The sequence below is a fragment of the Sander lucioperca genome, chromosome 6 (assembly GCF_008315115.2).
Source record: "Sander lucioperca isolate FBNREF2018 chromosome 6, SLUC_FBN_1.2, whole genome shotgun sequence".
NCBI lineage: Eukaryota > Metazoa > Chordata > Actinopteri > Perciformes > Percidae > Sander > Sander lucioperca.
The window spans coordinates 25075903-25095785 of NC_050178.1; the positions used below are offsets into that span (position 1 = coordinate 25075903).

The window sequence follows — 19883 nt, forward strand, 5'->3', positions numbered from 1 at the left end:
ATCTTTTTGAATCAAAATACTTCTATTTGCATTTTAAAACTGCATGAACTGCATTGACTATGCTATGTCCATTGTTTCTTATTGCTTTTTAGAGTAGTTACATCATTCACACTACACTGTTATAGGCCTAGATTTCATTCAGCCTGCAAGAAACTGGATTCAGATACAACTCCATAAAAAAGGTAATTACATTTGACCTAATTACATCTGATTGTGAATGAATACAACACACCAGATTTTAATTTTACAAAAAAAGTGTATTTATTAAAACAAACATATTTACATTTATGGAGAGTTGCTCCAGCAAAGTAAATGCACTATAACTGCCTCATTCTTCGCAGCCACTCCTCTTTGGTTATGCTCTCGGTGTTTGGGCAGTACATTTTCCCTTTATATTGGCTGTGGCCAGTTTCCCCTGTACGAAACTGGCCACATTTTCGACACAAATTGGTAGTCACAGTACGGGTGTACTTGCGTTTCGTTGTCTCTGCAGGTGGAGGGGGCATGGGAGACATGGGAGCGCTTGCTACAGGGTTAGTGATGGGCATTCTGTACTGTAGAACTGTAGGATATGGCAACACAAATTGAGACCCTGGTGCTGGTTTGGGCAGAAGCATTCTGGGCAACTGAGGTTCTGTTGCCATAGGGGCTGAGATAGCTGAGGCAGAGGCCTGAATGTTTTTGAGCTTGGTCTTCACCTGCTCAGCTGTGTTTGGCGGCCATTTGTATGCGTGTATTTGGTGGCTGTACTGTGGAGGTGTGACAGGCTGCACTCGTGCTGGAGGCAGGGTGTCAAAAGTGACTGGCCGAGCCACAGGTAGTTGCAGACCTTGCAAAAGCGCCGACACCTCCTGACCCTTTCGACGCTCATTGTGCCACGTGATGAGCATCCTCTGGTTGACCTCCACCAGCTGGAGTGTGGTGTGCTGCATTACCTCTGAGTTACTCAGGATTAGCTGCCTAATTTTTCTATAATCCCTGAGAACGAGGTCCCACTTGGATAGGGATGCTGTGCCTTTATTTTTGGGGCTGCGGTGGATGTTACACAGCCTCACATAGGTCATCTCTACAAGGCGAGAGCAGTTAGGCCACTGAGCCGGAGAGCCACTGGATCCCAGGACGCACCTCTTTGTGCTGTTGACACCAGGAGTGAAGGCAGCCTTCTTTTTTGACGACCTAAACTTCCCCGTAACGAGCCTGTCCTGACGTCGAGCAGCATAGTTCACCCTATCTTTATCGAACTGCTCCAGGTTCTGCCACAAGCTGATAATTGTTGCCACTTGTTGTGGACTCAGTACAAGGTTGCTTTGGGTCCTCAGTTCGACAAGATACTCCGCCAACTCATCCACTCTTTCCAATCCTGGAATGCCATGTCCTCCAACAGCCTGGAAATATATAACTGGTGGTTAGGTGGGTGTACATATGCATTTTTGTTTTCATTTAATTGGGCATTGGAAAATTACTAAATGATTGGGAATGTGAGTTTGTCTTTTGACTACCATAGGAAACCTTACCGTTGCTGAGGGCACAGAACCGGTTGAGGCAGGCAGGGCAGAGGGCGGTTGGGCAGCAGGCAGCACTGGAACAGGTGGACCCTGGGTAGAGGGCAGCTGGGTAGTGGGTGGAAGCACTGGAGCAGGTCGAAACTGGACAGAGGGCAGCTGGGCAGGGGGCAGCACGGCAGAGGGCAGCATGCAGCACAGGAGGAGGTGGACCTTGGGCAGAGGGCGGCTGGGCAGCGGGCAGCTGTGTGGCAGAGGGACTGCTTTTTAGAACTTATATTACTACATGATAACTAATTGTCAACTTGACTACCATAGGAAACCTTACCATTGCTGGGGGCACCCAGCCGGATGGACCCTGGGCACCAAGCAGAGGTCCAAAGAACGGCTGGGCGACAGGCAGCACAGGAGTAGGTGGACCCTGGGCAGTGGGCGGGTGGGAACCAACTAGAGGTGGAGAAGAGGGCAGCTGGGCAGGAGGCAGCGCAGCATCTGGCGCCACTAGATTCTCGACAATGGCCTCTTCTCCCAAGGTATCAATAAAGCCTTCGTCCTCTTCCCCTTGTTCCTCCTTGGTGATGTCCTCCAGCAACTCTGAAGTCCTGTCTCAGCCAGGGGTCATGTCCTCCAGGGGCTGTTGCCTCTGCCTCAACAGGTACTGGACTCCAATGAGCTCCCCTAAGCAAACATTGTAATAGGAAAAAAATAAAGGGAAATTAAAAAGGGGTTCTCTGAAAGGTGCACAATTGTGATTATTGTGAACACCACTAAAACTACTTTAACATTAACTGTATTTATTTCTCATACATTTGTCACAATATCTTATCTACCTGTGTGTACTGCAGGTGGAGAGAATCTGGGGACCAATTTCCTGCCCAACAGTGCTGTGTAGCTGGTGTTCACAGCATACACCAGCTCCCCAGTGTAAGTCCGCTGGGCTGAATTGCCCCCACCTACAAGTGCAGCTGCAGCGCGGTTTTTATTCCATCGGAACAGACCTTCCAACAGATAAATCTGGAAATTGAGACTATTGGCGCTGTTCCCTGTGAAAACCAAAAGAGGCCAATACATTATATCTATGACATAGAGAAACACAACAGTGGAACACAATACATTGCATAGAGAAACAAACATTGGAAAATGTTAATTGCAATGAAATAAACAGTAATGACAAGGTGTGGTATATTCTGCAATGACGAACCTGGAATAAATCTGGCCGGGTGGCAGTGAAAGGACTCCAGCGACGTTGAACCTCTGGCGCACCTAAAGGTCTTCAATACCATTCCACCCTTGGCAACCGTCCCCGTTTCCATGTAGAGCTGCACATGTGGGGGGTCCTGAATGCAGCCAACATGGCGCTTCTGAACCCGCCATAAGTGCTGCATCCGCACAGTGTCAAAGAGCGGAACACCCATTGAGTCTTTGGCTTTGGGCCCGCTAAGCTCTCCTATCAGCATGTCCAGGAGGCTGATGGTGTTGTCCGTCCCACGTGTCCTTCTCCTACAGTGGAGTGCCAGCTCTGCTTTGGAGATGCGCTTGTCCACCTCTGCATCCGTAAGGTCCCCAGCATCCCATTCAAAAATGCATGCCGACAGCCTCGCCATAAAGATAGGATACAGCTGATGGGCATCTGTTGTGACCCCTCCAGCCAGACGTCGCATGAAATGCCAGATGTCAAGGCGGATAATGACATCTGGCCAGCCACTAAACCGCTGCTGCAGCTTTGTGTCCCCTGCCTCCTCGCAGCAGTGGGAGTCCACATAGAGCAGGGTCGGGGGAGCAACACTTGCCCTCCTGTATCGCTCCACCAACCCCGCTGCCACTGCATCGATTCCACCACCTTCGTCTGCAGTCAGGACACTAATCAGCACCTGACCAATTTCGTTGCCCACAGACGTCATCCACTGTGCCGTCCCCTTTGCAGGCCCACTCAATTTCTTTGTGATCTGAAAGAAACAAAATCATAAACATAGAAAACATACAAGTAATCATCATTATAATTATCAAAATAATGGTAATGAAAAAAATAATCAAAACAAAATGATTTCAATGATTTTAAATTAGGGTGCAATTATTCAAACAGCTCTGACCTTCTTGGTGGAGTCCATTTTTAAAATGGACCCATAAGTGGAGGTGATGGCTGCCTTGATGTCGTCCAGCCTGGTGAGGATGTCCTTGCTGTACACAGTGAGGAGCCACTTGTAGCTCGGCACTTCCACAGGTGCTGGAGGTTCCTGAAACGTCAGCTATTGGAGGCCGGGTTTGTTAAGAAACCCCATACACTCTGAGGTGTACCGACCCACCTGCTGTAACCACTGCGCGCTGTGGTTCTCCTTCAATTGACCTATGAGCTGTACCAGTCCATTCCCCAGAGTCCTCTCATGCAACAAACGAATGACACGTATGTCACAGGCATGTCTGAAGAGGACAAAAACATGAATTCAAGTATCATTTTCAGGTCAACTTTTTGTAGGAAATACTGTCAAGGGTCTTAAAAAGTTCATACATAAGTGAATATCAGCGCAAAATAATTACTTGCGTGTGAGGATGACCCTGAACTCGGACCGATGGGCCAGGTCTAACTGCTGCAGCACAGTGTGTCCCCAGGACAGGTAGCTGGACCTGCACTTGGGGCAGATAAGGGTCTCTGTGACCATGTTGTAGTAGTTGTCGATGTCCAGCACCTGTCGCACCCTCCTGTGCAGTCCACCACCACACAACTGATGCCCGACACATGCAGGGTTGGTGCACTGGAGGCGTAGCTTCCACAGCCTGTAGGGCATCCAGACCAGGAGCCGGTGGGAGAAGAACCTGTGTGGAGTGGGAGCCTGATGGTATAAGACAGTTGGAGGTGGGGGGGTTGTACCACAGCTGTACGCTGTCCTTCAGCTCCAGCTTTCCTGCTCTGGCCGCATAGTCTGCGGCCAGAGCAATGGCAGATCCACAGGGACTGCAGGCTAGGTTGAAACAATAAGTTTACACAACATGACACAGCTTTGAATGATACAAACGTGTATATTTTGATTGGTATCTTACTGTGGTCTCTGTTGCTGGAGGAAGGAAGAAGGAAGAGGCGGGCTGGATGATGGGCCGGAGAGCCGGAGAGGGCATCGGGTTTAAGGGTGATGTGGATGTGGCAGGAATCGGTGGAGTCTGTGGAATCTATTGAGGGGTTGTGTAAACTTTTAATGCAATAAATAGGTGTCATTATGAACTTTCAACCAACATGGCATTCACTTTTAACGAAATGAAGTGATATTATTTTCACCTGAGAGGGTTTCCACTGCACATCTAAATTAGGTTTGGCTGCAGCCGCATGAGGGCCTCCAAACCTTGACTTTTCAAACTGTTAACAAAAAGATAGTAATTGGTTATAATAATGTTGTTAAAATGGATTAGTCAGTGAAACATAAAATCTGTACCACCAATGTAAAACCAGGGTGTCTGTGTTTGTAAGTAAGATGTTATTATGCAATAATACAGTACAGTATGCTGACCATTGATAGGGACACTTTGGGCCGTGTGACAGGACTGTACACTGGTGGGCCTCTGCCAAGAACAGCGTCCACTGAACTGGTGCTGGGTATGGCGTCCACTGCAATGGTCCTGCGGGTGGCGTCAACTGAACTGGTGCTGGGGATGACGTCCACTGCACTGGTGCAGGGGTTGTTGGTTGTGCTTTTGGCGGCTGTGACGTCTACTTTGGCTGGCGGATGACCCTGTAATATATGTATAAATATATATGACACATAATATTATACAACCTTCCAGATGTTAATTTATACAGGCACACTGATATTGCATATATTGCAAGGCTATTGCATTCAATCTATACAATGTGAAAATGTATGATAATCGAAGGCACCTTGTGAAATCCACACAAGCAGGCGTGAGATTTCCCCCAGAGAGTGGCCTGCCCCCTGGATTGAAGCGGGCACTTTTCTATCTGTAACGATGAAAAACATGACACAGCAGCTCCGCGGCGCTGTAAGATGACATAGTATTAAGAAAGACAACGGTAGAGAGCAGTATGTAGAGAGACAATGGTAGAGAGTAGTATGTGGAGAGACAACAGTAGAGAGTAGTATGTAGAGAGACAACGGTAGAGAGTAGTATGTGGAGAGACAACGGTAAAGAGTAGTATGTAGAGAGACAACGGTAGAGTAGTAAGTAGAAAGTAGTATGTAGAGAGACAACGGTAGAGTAGTATGTAGAGAGACAACGGTAGAATAGTATGTAGAGAGTAGTATGTAGTGAGACAACGGTAGAGAATAATAAGTAGAGAGACAACAAAGTTCTTTCACCCCGGAGACTGGGGTTCTTGTCCTGTGTGTGACAGACACGTACATTTTATAACCCCACCCACCATCTTTTCCTAAACCTAACTGCGTCAAAAGTGACGTCAAAAGTCCAGACCCAGCGTGTTTAGATCTGACGCTAAAGGAGACTTCTAGCGCCAGTAACAATGCCAAAGACACCTGACCAATTTTATGCGATGGAAGTGAGAATGTGTTGCCATTTAGGCTACATAACAGTTTAGTCAACTAAAATGTTTCTCTACGGCCTGGCTTAACCTAAATAAGGATCCACCAGCGCCTATGCAATATGCCTCAGGGCTTCCACATCAAGTACAGGATATGTAGTCTATATCCACGACCTTCCACTTCAGGATTGCCCCGTTGCCGGTGGAAATTCCACCCTATGTCCCTCATTTAGGCCGGATGTCCGTCCCCTTTCTCTTCCTTTGTGTTCGCGTTCTAAACTCCGGTGAATTTATGAGGACTAGTGATAGACCGATTTTATCGGCCGGCCGATATTTGCGTTTTTACGTGTATCGGCATTGGCCGATACGCGGCTGCTGCAGTCACAAATAGTTTTTTCCCGGCATTATTTACAGACAGGCGTCCACAGGCAGCTCTGTGTTGCTGGAGACGCTGCAGTTCACGTGCAGACCATGCACTGCCCCTCCACCACTAGCACCATGGCAGTCTTAAATTACAAATCAAGCACTTCATTTCAATGGCTGCTTTTCAGGTTTATTGTTTTCTTCAATTATTTAAATGTGTTGACATTTTGCGATACCTGATTATATCTGTCTTATCTGTCTCAGCAATGCATCATAAAGGCTGTGTTGTAGATGTTGATGAAAGCCTTTTACCCTTGCACAGTTAACCATATGCAGTGCACCCATCCATATGCTGCACATTGCACACAACATTTGGGTGATATGAATGTAAGATGATTGCAGAAGTGACACTGATCTGTATTTTTGTTTATAATTTTTAAAGAAATGGCAGAGCAGATTCCGAAAACAAATCCACCGTGGCAGGGTTTACATTTTTATGATGTAAATTGAGGGAGCAAAAAAAAAAAAAATCGGTATCGGCACTAAAAAATCCATATTGGTCGATCCCTAATGAGGACTATGGTTAACTGCTCCTTAGGGCTGGGGGATATGGAGAAAATTAAATATCACAATATTTTTGACCAAACACCTCGATGTCGATATTGCAACGATATTGTAAGGTTGACAATTGGTGCTTTCACAAAATATCTTCCACATTTAGATTTCAGATAAATAACCATCATAATGTGGATATAATGTCTAAGTGGTTAAAGGCAAATAATAGAACAGCTAGAACAGTCTGGTAAATTCAGAAAATGACACCACTTTACTGTAATGCAACCTTTGAAACCAGGAAAAGACAACACTTACCATGTAACGATATTAAAATTCTTCAAAATCTAAGACGATATCTAGTCTCATATCACGATTTCGATATAATATTGAAATATTGCCCAGCCCTACTGCTCCTCAGATCTCTGCAGGGTAAATCCAGACAACTAGCTAGACTATCTGTCCAATCCGAGTTTTCTGTTACACGACTAAAACTACTTTTGAACGTACACGTTTCACCAAAACAAGTTCTTTCCCGAGGCTATTCAGCAGAGGCACCGTGGCTCCGTCCGGCGCTTAGCACTGCCCAAGACGATTGTGATTGGTTTAAAGAAATGCCAATAAACCAGTGCACGTTTTTCTCCCATCCCAGAATGCTGTGTGGACTAGTCAGCCCTTCCTCCGGAGCATTGTGGAGGAAGGTCTGGCAAAGCGAGACTACGTCCCGCGCCACCCGCCGTTACAAGTAAATTCCCAACCTGTGAGAAACACTAGTTACAACATTGAGCTAGCAAAGCAGGTTCGCACGTACAGTTGCTAAATATATCCATTCAAAATGTGTCTTTTTCAGCAGATATCTTAGTTACAACATGATTGAGCTAGCAAAGCAGTTTGGTGTTTATATGTGCAGTATACCTTCAATTTGGGAAATCCAAAGTTCTCAACAAATCACTTTAAGTTAGCTGGATGACTAAACAAGGATGGACTAGAAATTCTGTCTGTTGCTTTTATTCATTCATTTTGAGAGTGAGTTGCCCCACAATATTTAAACAATTTGAATATGACTTATTTTGTTGGAAACCGTTGTTGTGTAATCACGACAGCTAAGCTTACGGACCTCGGCGCTTAGCTGCAGCACTGACTACGTTTACCCTTATTCCAAAAAAGAATATTCTACTAATATTCCCGTTTACATGGAGCCTTGCAAAATACGATTTTTCCCAGGGGTGGAGGACATGTTGGAGCGTGTGAACACAGCTCTCCTCTTTCATTCCTTCAACCAGCTTTTTGAAAAAGTCGCCTCATATCCAAAAATGTGTTGATATCCAAGTCTTTGATAACATTTAAAAAAGTAGCTGTGTTTCTCCTCATTGGGTCTGCAGCCTTGTAAACACACAGAGCTGAACATAAGCCGTAAACGTGCAAGAGGCCGTAAACTGCAGTAAAAACCCCGATCGAGACACATTCTGAATGTGCTGTATACATGTCAAAAGAATGCTTCTTAAACCTCAATGTCACACACACGTCTTAGGCCACGTCCACACGTACCAAAACAATCTTTTTTTTTTACCCGTCTTCCCTGGATTCGTTTCAAAAATAGTTATGTCCATACGGATCCACTTGTAAATGACTCAACAGCGACTTGATATTCCAGGCCTATAGGCGGCGCTGTTTCTGCTACAGAAATTCACCAAAACACGGAGAAGAAGAGCATAGTTAACTTCCCATCATAACATGACTAGCTAGACTAACGTTCTCTTAATACATCCATGAACTAGCTATAATAACTTTTACCACTTCTCATTTTATAAAGGCCGCCCTAAGAAAACGTGTCTTTGCTTACATTGTATAATGTGCTGTTGGATTGATTTTTATTTTGCAATTCTGTCTGCCACCGGACATGATTGCAGCGCGCTAGCTTGCAGAGCTAACATTAGAGCGTTAACGTTAGCTCTGCTAGCTAACATCGGCAGTCAAACAAACATCAATGAACCAATGTCTTTTTGATAATCTACACGTTTTCTTGCAGTAGCTTTTCTACAATAAACCGTGGTAAAAGTTACTATAATCTGTTCAAGGAGTCGATAAGCAGACAGATTAGCTAGCTAGCTTCCACTTTATAAACAGCTAACCATAGCAGCTAACATTAACGTTACGTCGTTGCTGTAGCGGTCAGCTATTTTAGCGATGTTTAACGTTAGCTACATAACGTTAGCAATATATCTTGTGAAGAATCCAGGACCGGCAGAGCAGAGGGAAGTGTCAGGGAGCAGAGACAACCTATTTAGCTAGATGAAGTGAGCTGGTTTGACCGTTGAGATGGGATATGCTCGCTTAGCTTCACCGCAGTGAGTGAAGTCGTGTGTGGCCGTGCACTAGAGGTCGAGGGATGTGGCGATGACATCATCGATACGGATGTATTCGTATTCGCCACCCAGACGAAGCCAAAAGAGAGCAGTTTTCGAATTTTTTCAACCTGGGACCCGGTTTCAAAAAAGTGCATTTTCAGGCAGTGCGTTTACTGGATCCGTGTGGACGACGGGCCCAAACGATGCAAAACGTGCATTTGCATCAAAAAGCGTCTCCGTGTGGATGGCCCCTAAATCTGAAAATGCTATATTCAGACAAATGCCTTATTCTGAATATCCAACCGGAATATGCTGTTTACATGACCTGTTCATCAAATTACGAATATTGTCATATTCGGAAATATTGTGGAATATTGCTGTGAGCCGAGCCCAGCTGGTACTAGCAGTGGGTAAACGTTATTAGATTACTTACAATCATTTTGTGTATTACAAGTTTTCTGAAAGTTTAAATGTGCAAATGAAGCATTATCTTAGGCTGTTAAATGTGTGTTCATTAGCATAACTTTCCAGAACAAAAACCTGAACATTTGATAGGTTCAAAATTCTTTTTTTATTTTGTTGTCATCAGCTTCAAAATAAATCCATTTTCTCCACATTTTCAGCAATGAAATGTTCAATATATCAGACTCTGAATAATATATGATCAAAGCCCTGTGTGATGGCTAGACATGTACAAGTCAAAGTAAAGCCCAGTTCAGACCAAAGATTCACGACCAGACAAAACCGTTTTAGAAGGTCGCAGTGAAAAGTTTCAGCGGTCTGAACCGGCCCACCTCAGCTCGACTCAAACCAGCTGATGGTGTCGCTGCGACTCAGCTGGTGGAGTCTCCAGAGGCTGGTTTTAGAACGTAAGAGACGTCTCCTGTTTCAACAGCCAATAGAGAAGTCAGCTGGTCGAGTCTCCAGAGGCTGGTTTTAGAACGTAAGAGACGTCTCCTATTTCAACAGCCAATAAAGAAGTCAGCTGGTAAAGTCAGCTATAAACTACAGAAATGAAAGGATCCATAATCCATTTTATTTTTATGTTACAAACAGCCGGTCGAAAGTTTTAGACGGAGCCTCAACGAGCGCCCGAAAGCACGGTAACGTTATATGGTGGAGCGAGTTAGAGAGTGACTGAAGAGAGACAGAGCGAATGACTATAACCAACCTCTTAACTGTTTTGTTCCACTGTCACACACACATTTACAGGTGATATCTTCACTTTACTAGCAGTTAAAATGAATGGAAACATCTTCTCAGTAAAGGTGTGTGTGAAGGTGTGTATGTGTGTGTCAGTATCAGCATCAGAGAACGACAGCTTTCCTCTGTTCCAGTCCAGAGTCACTCTGATCCTCTGGAGCTGCTTCTGCACTACGACATCAGTGCGTGGAGCTGGTGGTGATCCCACTGCGTATTTACCTTTATGGAACAATATTATCCATAATCCAGACTGTATGCTTCCCTTCCTCTGGACAGACTCTGCTAACACGCCGATTGCCCAGCCTGCACTGTCTCCAACCTCGACATCCCAGCTGTGAGTCCCTGAGTTAAAGCCCTCAGAGCCCAGGACAGAGGGGTATTTATCAAACCTCTCTGGATTATCAGAAAGCTGCTGTCCATCTCCTCGTCTCACATTGGTCAGATCTTCAGACAGGATGAGATATGGACCAGCAGTGTTTGGGTCCAGAATCACAGGAGCGTAGGAGACCATGTCCTTCATCTTGTTCCAGATGTTGAAGCTCAGGTTGCCCAGGTGTTTGGCCTGGTCTATCAGAGCTCCTGAGAGCAGCTGTGGATCATCCAGCAGGGGGCGCTGCTGGACTCTTTCCACTGCAGCCTTGTAGTTGATCAGGAATGAGACGTCTTCAGCTCTCAGCTCCTCCTCTGTGGCTCTGACTGTGTCTGAAAGAGCTGCTATCTCTCTGCTCAGAGCCTCCATCTTCTCCTTCATCCTCTGACTCTTCTGCTCCTCTTCCTCCCTCAGTGCAGCCAACCTGGCCTCCTCTTCCTCTTCTAGAAACTGGTGAAACTTCTTAAACTGATCCTTAATCAGCGACTCTAAGCGTCGCGCATGGACCTTTACGTGTTTTTCTGTCTGATCAAACTTCATTTTAACTTGTTCTAAACCCTTTAACTTCTCCTTTAAGGAGCACAGAGTTTCCTGAAGCTGCTTCCTGTGTTGTCGTGTTACTTCATCGACGGGTCTGATTCTGTGGTTGGAGTGTGTTTCTGAATGCAGACAGATGAGACACACTGGCTGCTGATGGTCCAGACAGAAGAGTTTGAGTTTCTCAGAGTGCAGACTGCAGAGAGCCTCTGAAGCTCTCTGATCTCTCTCCAGTAAGAAGGCCTCACACAGGTTCTTCAACACCAGGTAACAAGGTGGATTTGAATTTGAAGATGTTGTCTTACAGACTGGACACTCTTGAGCTTGTTTCTGTCTCCACCAGCTCTGCAGACAGTCTTTACAGAAGTTGTGGCTACATGTCAGAACAACAGGATTTCTAAAGACATCATGACAGACCGGACAGCAGAGATCCTCCTCTGATCTGAAAGCCATTTGGTCTCTGAGTGAAGCTGAAAACACAGCAGACAGAAAGTACAGTCAGTCATGGTGATGATTTAGATTAGATTATTTCCTTTTATTTTATTTTTTGGTTAATGGATACTAGCCAGGTATATCTCCTGGTGGCTTTTAAGATGGTGTGATGGGTGTGATATGTATGTGTGTGTGTGTGTGTGTGTGTGTGTGACATTACAAATGCTATCACCAAGTTTATAGGAAAAGAAATGCTGCCGATTCAGCTGGAGACAGAGGGCTTTACAGAACTTATGAATACCCTAGACCCCAGATATACAGTGCCAAGTCGAAAGTATTTCAGCTCAACTGCCCTGCCCAACTCATGACTCATGTCGCCAAACTGTGACAAATAAACTGCAGAAGGTGTCACACTTGGCAACCACTACGGATTTATGGTCGAGCAGAACATCCGAGCCGTACCTCTCCTTGACGGTGCATTTCATCGAGGAATCTTGGCTACTTCAGCACTTTTATTTGCAAACATCTTACTTCCCAGATGACCATACAGGCGACATCATTGCTGAAGGTCTAAAGGATGCCCTCGCATCATGGTCGCTGAGGGAAGACTGTATGGTGTGCATGACCACAGACAGCAGTGCAAACGTTGTCAGTGCACTCCGAGTTAACAGCTGGACGAGGCTACCGTGTTTCGGGCACAGACTCCATATTGCCATTGGTAAGTGGCCTACTTTGATTGGTCAGCGTTTCCTCTATGTTGATTGGCAAGTGGCGGCCCGCCACGGTTAGATTCCTCCCGCCATGGTATCAGAAATGTACGTCTATCAGCAGTGATTGTTAGAGCATTATTATTATTATTATTATTATTATTATTATTATTATTATTATTTTATTGCATTATTTACATACTTAAGTAGTTACACTGTATTAAGATACTGGAAGGGCCGGACTCCCATAACTACTAGAACTGCCGTGAGCGGTCATTTTGACCGCCAGATTTCAAACTCTATAATCTCTCATGATAAATACCCAATTGCGATATTAATGCATGTATTGTCTTAGGATATCTTTAGAACGTAATAACACCGACATGTACATTTTAACGATTTTAATTATACTTTTGAGTAGTAGCCTAATACGTGTTTCAATAATTCATAACAAGGCATAGTAAACCATGATTATTTCATACATTCATATCCCGAAAAATATTCATTCATTCAACATAATTCACAGCCAAATAACAATTAAAAAGTATCTTATTTGAACATTTAGCTATAACCTAACCTGGTACTGCCTCCGTTTTGGTGTCTGCTGTGGTGTCAGCGCTGTTCGGACCGTGCACCGCTGCCCTTTTTTCCTCCATAAACTCCGCTCTCAGCTCCTCTGCCAGCTGAACTTCCTCCGGGACATTTTACAGCTGGTTCACTCCTTGGAGAGGATGTGTGTAATGATTCCAGCCAGTTCGAGGATGTATAAAGTTATATGAACACGTAGACAGCTACCGGCCATCTACGTGTACCGTGCCTTTCACAGAGCGAGCGCCCGGTGCTTTTCTTCCGATTCAGAACAGAGTCCATCCACGCCGTAGTAGCCTACGTTACCGACTCTGGCTTTGCCTTCGGCCCATCGGTGATGCCCACACTTGTTACTCGAGACCGCTAGTTACGTTTCTCTGACAGAGACTATGGTAGTTACTAAGCACCCAAGATGCATCTTCAACCACGCGAAAAATTAAAAACAATACCACGAAAATCCGAGCAGTCAATATGACCGTTTATGGCCGAAATAGGTAAAAGTGATTGTATTTTCTTTGCCTTTTGTGTAATGTCTATAAAAACAATTTAAAATTAAAATACAGACTCTTTTAGGAAAAGTCAGCAGGCAGCAGGATTGTATTTTGTTATTCAGCAAAGTTATTACATATATAAATTTCAAAACGGTCAAAATGACCATCATGGCCTTTCTAGTGTTAAATTAACAGTAATTAAACTGCAATAAACAAATGCATACACATTTAGTGTAAAGGTAGGCTACTATTAGACCAACATATCTGACAAGGACATCACATCATTAAACTGTGAAATTGGCTCACAATAAATGTTGTTCTGTAAATATGAAATGTTTTCCAGAGAGGAGCATGAGGGATCCTAGAGTAGACAGAGCCATTGGAGTTTGCAAGTAGGTCGCTGGAGCTTTTTCCCATAGCTGGAAAATGAAGATAGCGCTTTGTGATGCCCAAGATCAGCTGAAGCTCCCAGAGCATAAACTCATCACAGAATCGCCAACAAGATGGGGCTCAAGACAGCGCATGATAAAGAGATTTATTGAGCAAGAAAAGGCCATTCGTCATGTGTTGGGTGCAGACAGAAAGTGCAGGCATCTTATTCCAACATGGCAAGATGTTGATGTGCTGGAATCAGTGAGCAAAGTGCTTAGTCCACTGTTAAGTTTACAGATGCTCTTTCAGGTGAGCAACTTGTAACAATGTCCTACCTCAAAACTGTCTTGGCATTGTTCAACTCTGAGGTCCTGGCAGTGAAATCTGATGACACAGACCTAACCATACAAGTAAAAACAACCATCCTGGAGTACCTGAACACCAAGTACAAAGACGACTGTGTGGATGACCTGTTAAATTTGGCATCCACACTTGACCCCCGCGTCAAAAACCGTTACAATGATGATGACCAGATTAAAGCCATTGCGCGTCAACAACTACCACTGAACTCATGGCTATGACAGTGGAAGACAGCCCTACCCCAGGCCCCTCAACTGCTGCAGCTATGGCTACAGCTGCAGAAGATGGAGCAAGTGGTGGTGGTGATGATGATGACACCAGGGAGGCAGCAAAAAAGACCAAAAAGTCTTTTGGGAGTTACTTCAAAATACACAAGTCGGAGGAGAGGAGTCACTGGCCACTGCTATTGAAAAGGAGCTCAAGAGCTACTTACGGATACCTGAGGTGGACAGTGATGTTAATCCACTTGATTGGTGGAAATCACAAGTGGTACATTTCCCCAGACTGGGGAAACTTGCTAAAAAATATCTATGCATCCCTGCCTCAAGCAGCCCTTCAGAAAGTCCATTCAGCAACTGGAGGAAGCGTGGTAACATGTCACCGGGCTGCACTTAAAATATTATTTAAGATAATCTGATTTGGAAGTGCACCTTTTGGCCAGATTTTCGTTTGTATTATTGTGTAATCTTGTACTGGGCAGTACTTGAAGACATTTGTTCAATAAGGCCATAGGTTGTAACGCAACAAGGACATGTTTTTACTTGAAGACTTACATTTTAAAGAAAATAAATAAGTAAATCATTCAACATTGTGCCCATTATTATCATCAGTGATTAAGTAACTCAGACTTTTAAAAACACATTTTTAAAAGGATATAGTCTAATTATCGTTATCGTCAAAATCAATATTTTTGTCCATATCGCCCACCCCTAGACACCACTGTAGGACTTATTCACAACAATGATGAGTCCGCCTACAGGGATAAAATCTAAAAACTCTCCACCAACAACCTGTCTCTCAACACCTCTAAGACTGGCCTTCTCCCGGTTTACATCAATGGGGACACTGCGGAGAGGATTAAGGACTTCAAATTCCTGGGGACACACATCTCACAGGACAGCACCTGGGCAACCAACAGCCCTTGTGAAGAAAGCACAGCAGCGGCTGTACTTTCTCAGGTCACTCAACAAAATCAACCTCCCCCAGAAGCTGCTTTTATCCTTTCACAACTGTTCTGTCCAAAGTATCATCTCGCACGACATTCTGGTGTGGTTTAGTAGCTGCACCACTGCTGACAAAAAGGCGCTGGACAGACTCAGGAAATCAGCACAAAACATAGTTCACACACAGCTCCCCTCACTCACTGACATATATCGCACCAGATGCCTGCAGCGGGCAAAAAACATAATTCCCATAGTTCCCACCCAGGTCACAACCTCTTCACTCTGCTGCCATCTGGAAGGCGTTACAGATCTTTCCAGGGTTCCAGTCGCACTTCCAGACTTTCGAATAGTTTTTATCCAAGTGCCATAAAAACACCTGAACTCATGACCCATATTGACCCAATACATGTTTTACTATGTTGTCTGGTCATACTATGTGTCCCCACCAAGGGAAGTGCAATTGAAATTTCGTTGTTATATGCAATCACAATAAAGGCATTCTATTCCATGTTGCGTTCTCTTCAGCGGGGTGCAAATGTTCCACCAAAACAAGTTTACCATCTTTGCAACTGGAGATTAGCCCCACCAATTGGTTTAAAGAAATGCAAACAACCCCTGACCGTTTTTTTCCTATGCAGGAGTGTATGCTCCTGTTGCCAGACCTTCCTCGGCGGCGCTGTGGAGATAGGTCTGGCATCATAGATATAAACACATAGATACCGCCTTTGGTTGTGTGAGATGCATCTGTGCCGCCACCAGTTTGGGACGGACATCTGACTCACTTCACCATACAGACTCATAGAAAAAGACTTTTGAATGTTCATGTGAAAGATATGCCAAACTAAGTAACATGGAACATTTCACAGATTAAAAAGGTGTTTCACAATATTGTAATGTTACAAGAGGTCATGTTAATCCTCCGTTACCGATATTGAATTAAGCTAACGTGTCACGTAAAATATTTTTATTTCAGTAGTGAGTAATATCTCAGTAAGATGCTAAAATGACGTTTGTCGTGTGTGTTATTGAAGCAGCAGCTCTGCGGCTGAACTGCAGTTCTTTGCGTGGCCGTTTGAGGCGGGTCATTCCCCAGAGACTCCTATGTTAAAAATAATTTAAACTTTTTACTTTGAACTTTACAGAATAAATAAACACGTTTACAGCCTGGTACAAAGAACAGGTTGGGTCTCTATAGCTAATTCCCCCCTTTATAACTGGGGGTAATTGTTTTTATAACTCACCCGTTTAATCAAATTAGTCTTAAAGCTGCATACTGGTACTATCAAGTCAAGTGGGTTTTATTGTCATTTCAACCATATACACTGTATATAGTGAGACGAAACAACGTTTCACCATGGATCAAGTGGTGTTACACGCTGAGCACGCTGTTACATTTAAAATATATAAAAACGACAATTGAGACAGGCTACATTTAGTGCACACATATTATAGATTATACATAAAGTGCAATTACTACTTAAAGTAGAGCATTTAAGACAGACAAGGGACAGGACAGACAACAAAAGACAGGGCGTAAGTAGACTTATAACAAGTTAGGTTTCTATATCTACACAATATATGGTCTTTTGTTATGAAACCCCGTATTTTTTTATTTGACAAAGTACCCTGTATCATATATGCATGTCTGGTATTTGAAGCAAAGCAGACCGCTTACGAATCGGTTGGAAATTCATCGATAAATTATGATTTTAATTGTGGATAGACCTCCTGCCTGTACAGAGCCGGATTAACCATTAGGGCAACTGGTCACTTGCCCAGGGGCACAGGACATCTAAGGGGCCGTGGGCTCCGTCAAATATTATGTTAGATCACATTATAAACGCAGTCCTCACTTTCCTAATTATACGCGGATCTTTGCATTCAATCAAAATATTATGTTAAATCACGTCAAAAACAGTTTGTGTAGCTTCCTGCTAAGCGAGCGAGGACGAGCTGTCACAGACTGTGGTAAACTTGGTTTTATATTGGAAGGTCAAGCTGCATAATAGATTTTTCTATTGTGTTGAATATCCAACGTCCATATAAAACCAACTTTACCACAGTCTGTCACAGCAAGTCTGCTGCGGTGTGGTGGCACTGCATCCCGGCAAAGACTGGAGCGACTGAGCTGCATATGAGCTGATATTAGTAAAGACAAGAACAACATAATACAAAATATTACAAACTGGCAAGTTTGAATTCATAACGTTTACAGAGGGTCGCTGTTTCAGTGGCGTTACGTTACAACACACTACACAGTGCTTGCTGAGAGATCAGATCATTTGTATTCAAATTCTGAGGAGTGCACAGGAGGAAGAGAAGGAGGGAAATGAAGGAGGAGAAGGCAGTAAACTGGAGAGACCAGGCGGGTCAGAGCAGGAGAAGACCACAGAAGGAGATGCAGAAATAAGTGAAAGAGAAGAGGGAAAGGAAGAATTGACTCTGAGGGATGAAGAGGAGGCTGCAGATTCAGAGAGGGACAGGCAGGAGTGTCAGGAGGAGATGAGATGACAGAGAGGAGGCTGCGATCAGAGAGGGACAGAGGCAGAGAGCACAGAGCATTTTAGAAATAATAAGTTTTAAGTTAAAGCTTCCCTAGCTGTCTGCTTTATTTCACTGTTGCAGTCAAAAGATAATTGATTGGCTACATATTGAAACATTTAATAATTACTCTGTAGGCACCAAGTTCTGTGAAAGAGTCATTGTAAAAAAGTTAGGCTATGTTAAACATTTGTGCATCTGTTCGGTCTCTTGAATGCACTTTATTATTATTATTATTATTATTGAGTCTTGTTGCCCAGGGCACATGAAATTGTTAATCCGGCCCTGTGCCTGTAGACAAACATGCATTAGTCTGCATGTCCGTACCAAAATGGCGGCCGCGTCGACGTATCCTTATATACTGTCTATGGACGTAATGTGGTAGCCTAGTTACTGTGGGCTACATATCTGTGGGTCGGGCAATGCCACACTAATGTCAATTAAACTGTCCACAAAGGAAATGAAAAAACTGTTCCATTTACAAATGTAAACGATGTTTAATTCAGTTATTACATTCAACCAAAATAAAGTAAAATAAATAAGTTTGTTGAGCACTTACAGAATGAGCCGGTCAGTTGTCCAGTCCGTGAATCCAGTCCAGGTTTCTGCTGGTTTTCTGGACGAATGGCGGGTTACCTGAAGCAGCTGAGGAGTCGATATCAAGCGGTCCGGGAGGTTGTAGTGCGGGAACTCGGTGAACAGAGCTCACTGGTCGGATGGAGAAACACTTTGAAATGGATTCAACGGTTCTCTACCGGGCAACTGACCGTATAGCTCCTGTCGGTGCTCTACTACTCCTTCACTCCTTCTTTCCTCCACTGTTTATTGTCGGTTGACACACAACCATTTGGTGCTTTACCGCCACCAACTGGTATGGAGTGAGATAAGATAAAATAATAAAAACTTTATTAATCCCAAACTGGGGAAGTTCCTGTGTAAAAATGTACACACATCAGAATAACACAAATACACATTAAGTAGACATAGGAGAAAAACTATACATAAAGTATAAGAAATAGAAAAAATATAATTAGTTATAATACTAATAGTAATAAAACCAACATATTTACACAATAAACACCCTTTTATAAACAGACAGTATTTAAACACAGATATACAGATGAGTAAGGTGAATCAGGATATCTAAAGTGTAAACAATACACAAAAGCGGGTGAATGTTTTTTATAACCCACCCGTTATGTGGTTGGCCGATATGTTGGTATGAAAACCTGCATTTTAAATTCAACCAAGTACCATGTATCAGAAATACAGCTTCAAAACCAGTTGGAAATTCAGTGAGAAATATGATTTTGATTGTGGATAGACGTCCTGCCTGGAGACACACACATGCATTAGGAGGCGAGGCATGTCCTCCTCAAAATTTTATAAATGAGTTCTTCAGCCCAGAATGAGGCCCACTGTGAGTGCTTTTACTTTTGGTATTTTGTTCAGTTCAACACTTGGATCAGCAAAAGAACTCCTGCTGCAAGTTCATCTCTTCATCACACACATTAAAAATCATCTCCAGACGGCAGATTACCTGCTGGAAATCATAGAACCTTTTTCATTTGATTCACACACACGTCTTAATCTGTAAATGCTATATTCAGAAAAATGCCTTATTCTGAATATCCAACCAGAATATGCTGTTTACATCACCCGTATAACATTTTTAATATTGTCATATTTGGAATAATAGTGGAATATTGGTGTGCATGTAAACGTAGTCAGTGTCCAAGAGAGCTGAGGCGATACCAAAAAGGTGACGTGAAAACCTGCAGACTCCTGATTGGTCATAGAGAATCGTCACAAATCACAGCGTCATCACTGCTAGCAGCAGACGGGGGGGGGGTGTCCTGAACAAACCCACC

At 43.8% G+C, this 19883-nt stretch overlaps 3 protein-coding genes across 4 annotated transcripts in view; 1 reads left to right on the forward strand and 2 right to left on the reverse strand.

Annotated features, from left to right (window-relative positions):
* Window positions 1–18819, reverse strand: part of LOC116056480 (tripartite motif-containing protein 35-like) — a 31340-nt gene extending 12521 nt beyond the window's left edge. Inside the window, exons 1-2 of one of the 2 annotated variants that reach the window (XM_036001834.1) lie at window positions 18572–18819; window positions 10420–11828 (exon numbers count right to left, since the gene is read on the reverse strand). In XM_036001834.1, coding sequence (XP_035857727.1) covers window positions 10423–11811 — 1389 coding nt within the window. In that variant the 5' untranslated portion in view covers window positions 11812–11828; window positions 18572–18819 and the 3' untranslated portion in view covers window positions 10420–10422. Of the gene's footprint in view, window positions 1–10332; window positions 11829–18571 lie in introns of those variants that run through there. The other variant, XM_031308604.2, reaches the window with a different exon arrangement.
* The window catches only part of LOC116056460 (nuclear factor 7, brain-like), a 313536-nt gene that overhangs the window by 47523 nt on the left and 246130 nt on the right, over window positions 1–19883 (forward strand). The window lies entirely within an intron of this gene.
* On the reverse strand, window positions 296–6485 carry LOC116056487. The gene is made up of 12 exons (XM_036002224.1): window positions 6456–6485; window positions 5000–5221; window positions 4771–4848; window positions 4539–4664; window positions 4038–4330; window positions 3860–3920; window positions 3593–3748; window positions 2704–3448; window positions 2333–2545; window positions 1826–2003; window positions 1515–1746; window positions 296–1385 (listed from the first exon to the last, which is right to left on the reverse strand). The coding sequence occupies exons 1-12, from the start codon at window positions 6483–6485 to the stop codon at window positions 318–320; spliced, it is 3402 nt and encodes a 1133-aa protein (XP_035858117.1). The 3' UTR covers window positions 296–317.

Excerpts from the sequence above, each read along its gene's own strand:
- LOC116056487 (XM_036002224.1), bottom strand. The coding sequence starts at position 6,485 with ATGGTGCTAGTGGTGGAGGGGCAGTGCATG. Across the intron at positions 2,004-2,332 it reads TCCACCTGCAGTACACACAG|TGGCGCCAGATGCTGCGCTG; the intron begins GTAGATAAGATA and ends TCGAGAATCTAG. Across the intron at positions 1,747-1,825 it reads GTGCCCCCAGCAATGGTAAG|CTGCCCGCTGCCCAGCCGCC; the intron begins GTTTCCTATGGT and ends TCTGCCACACAG.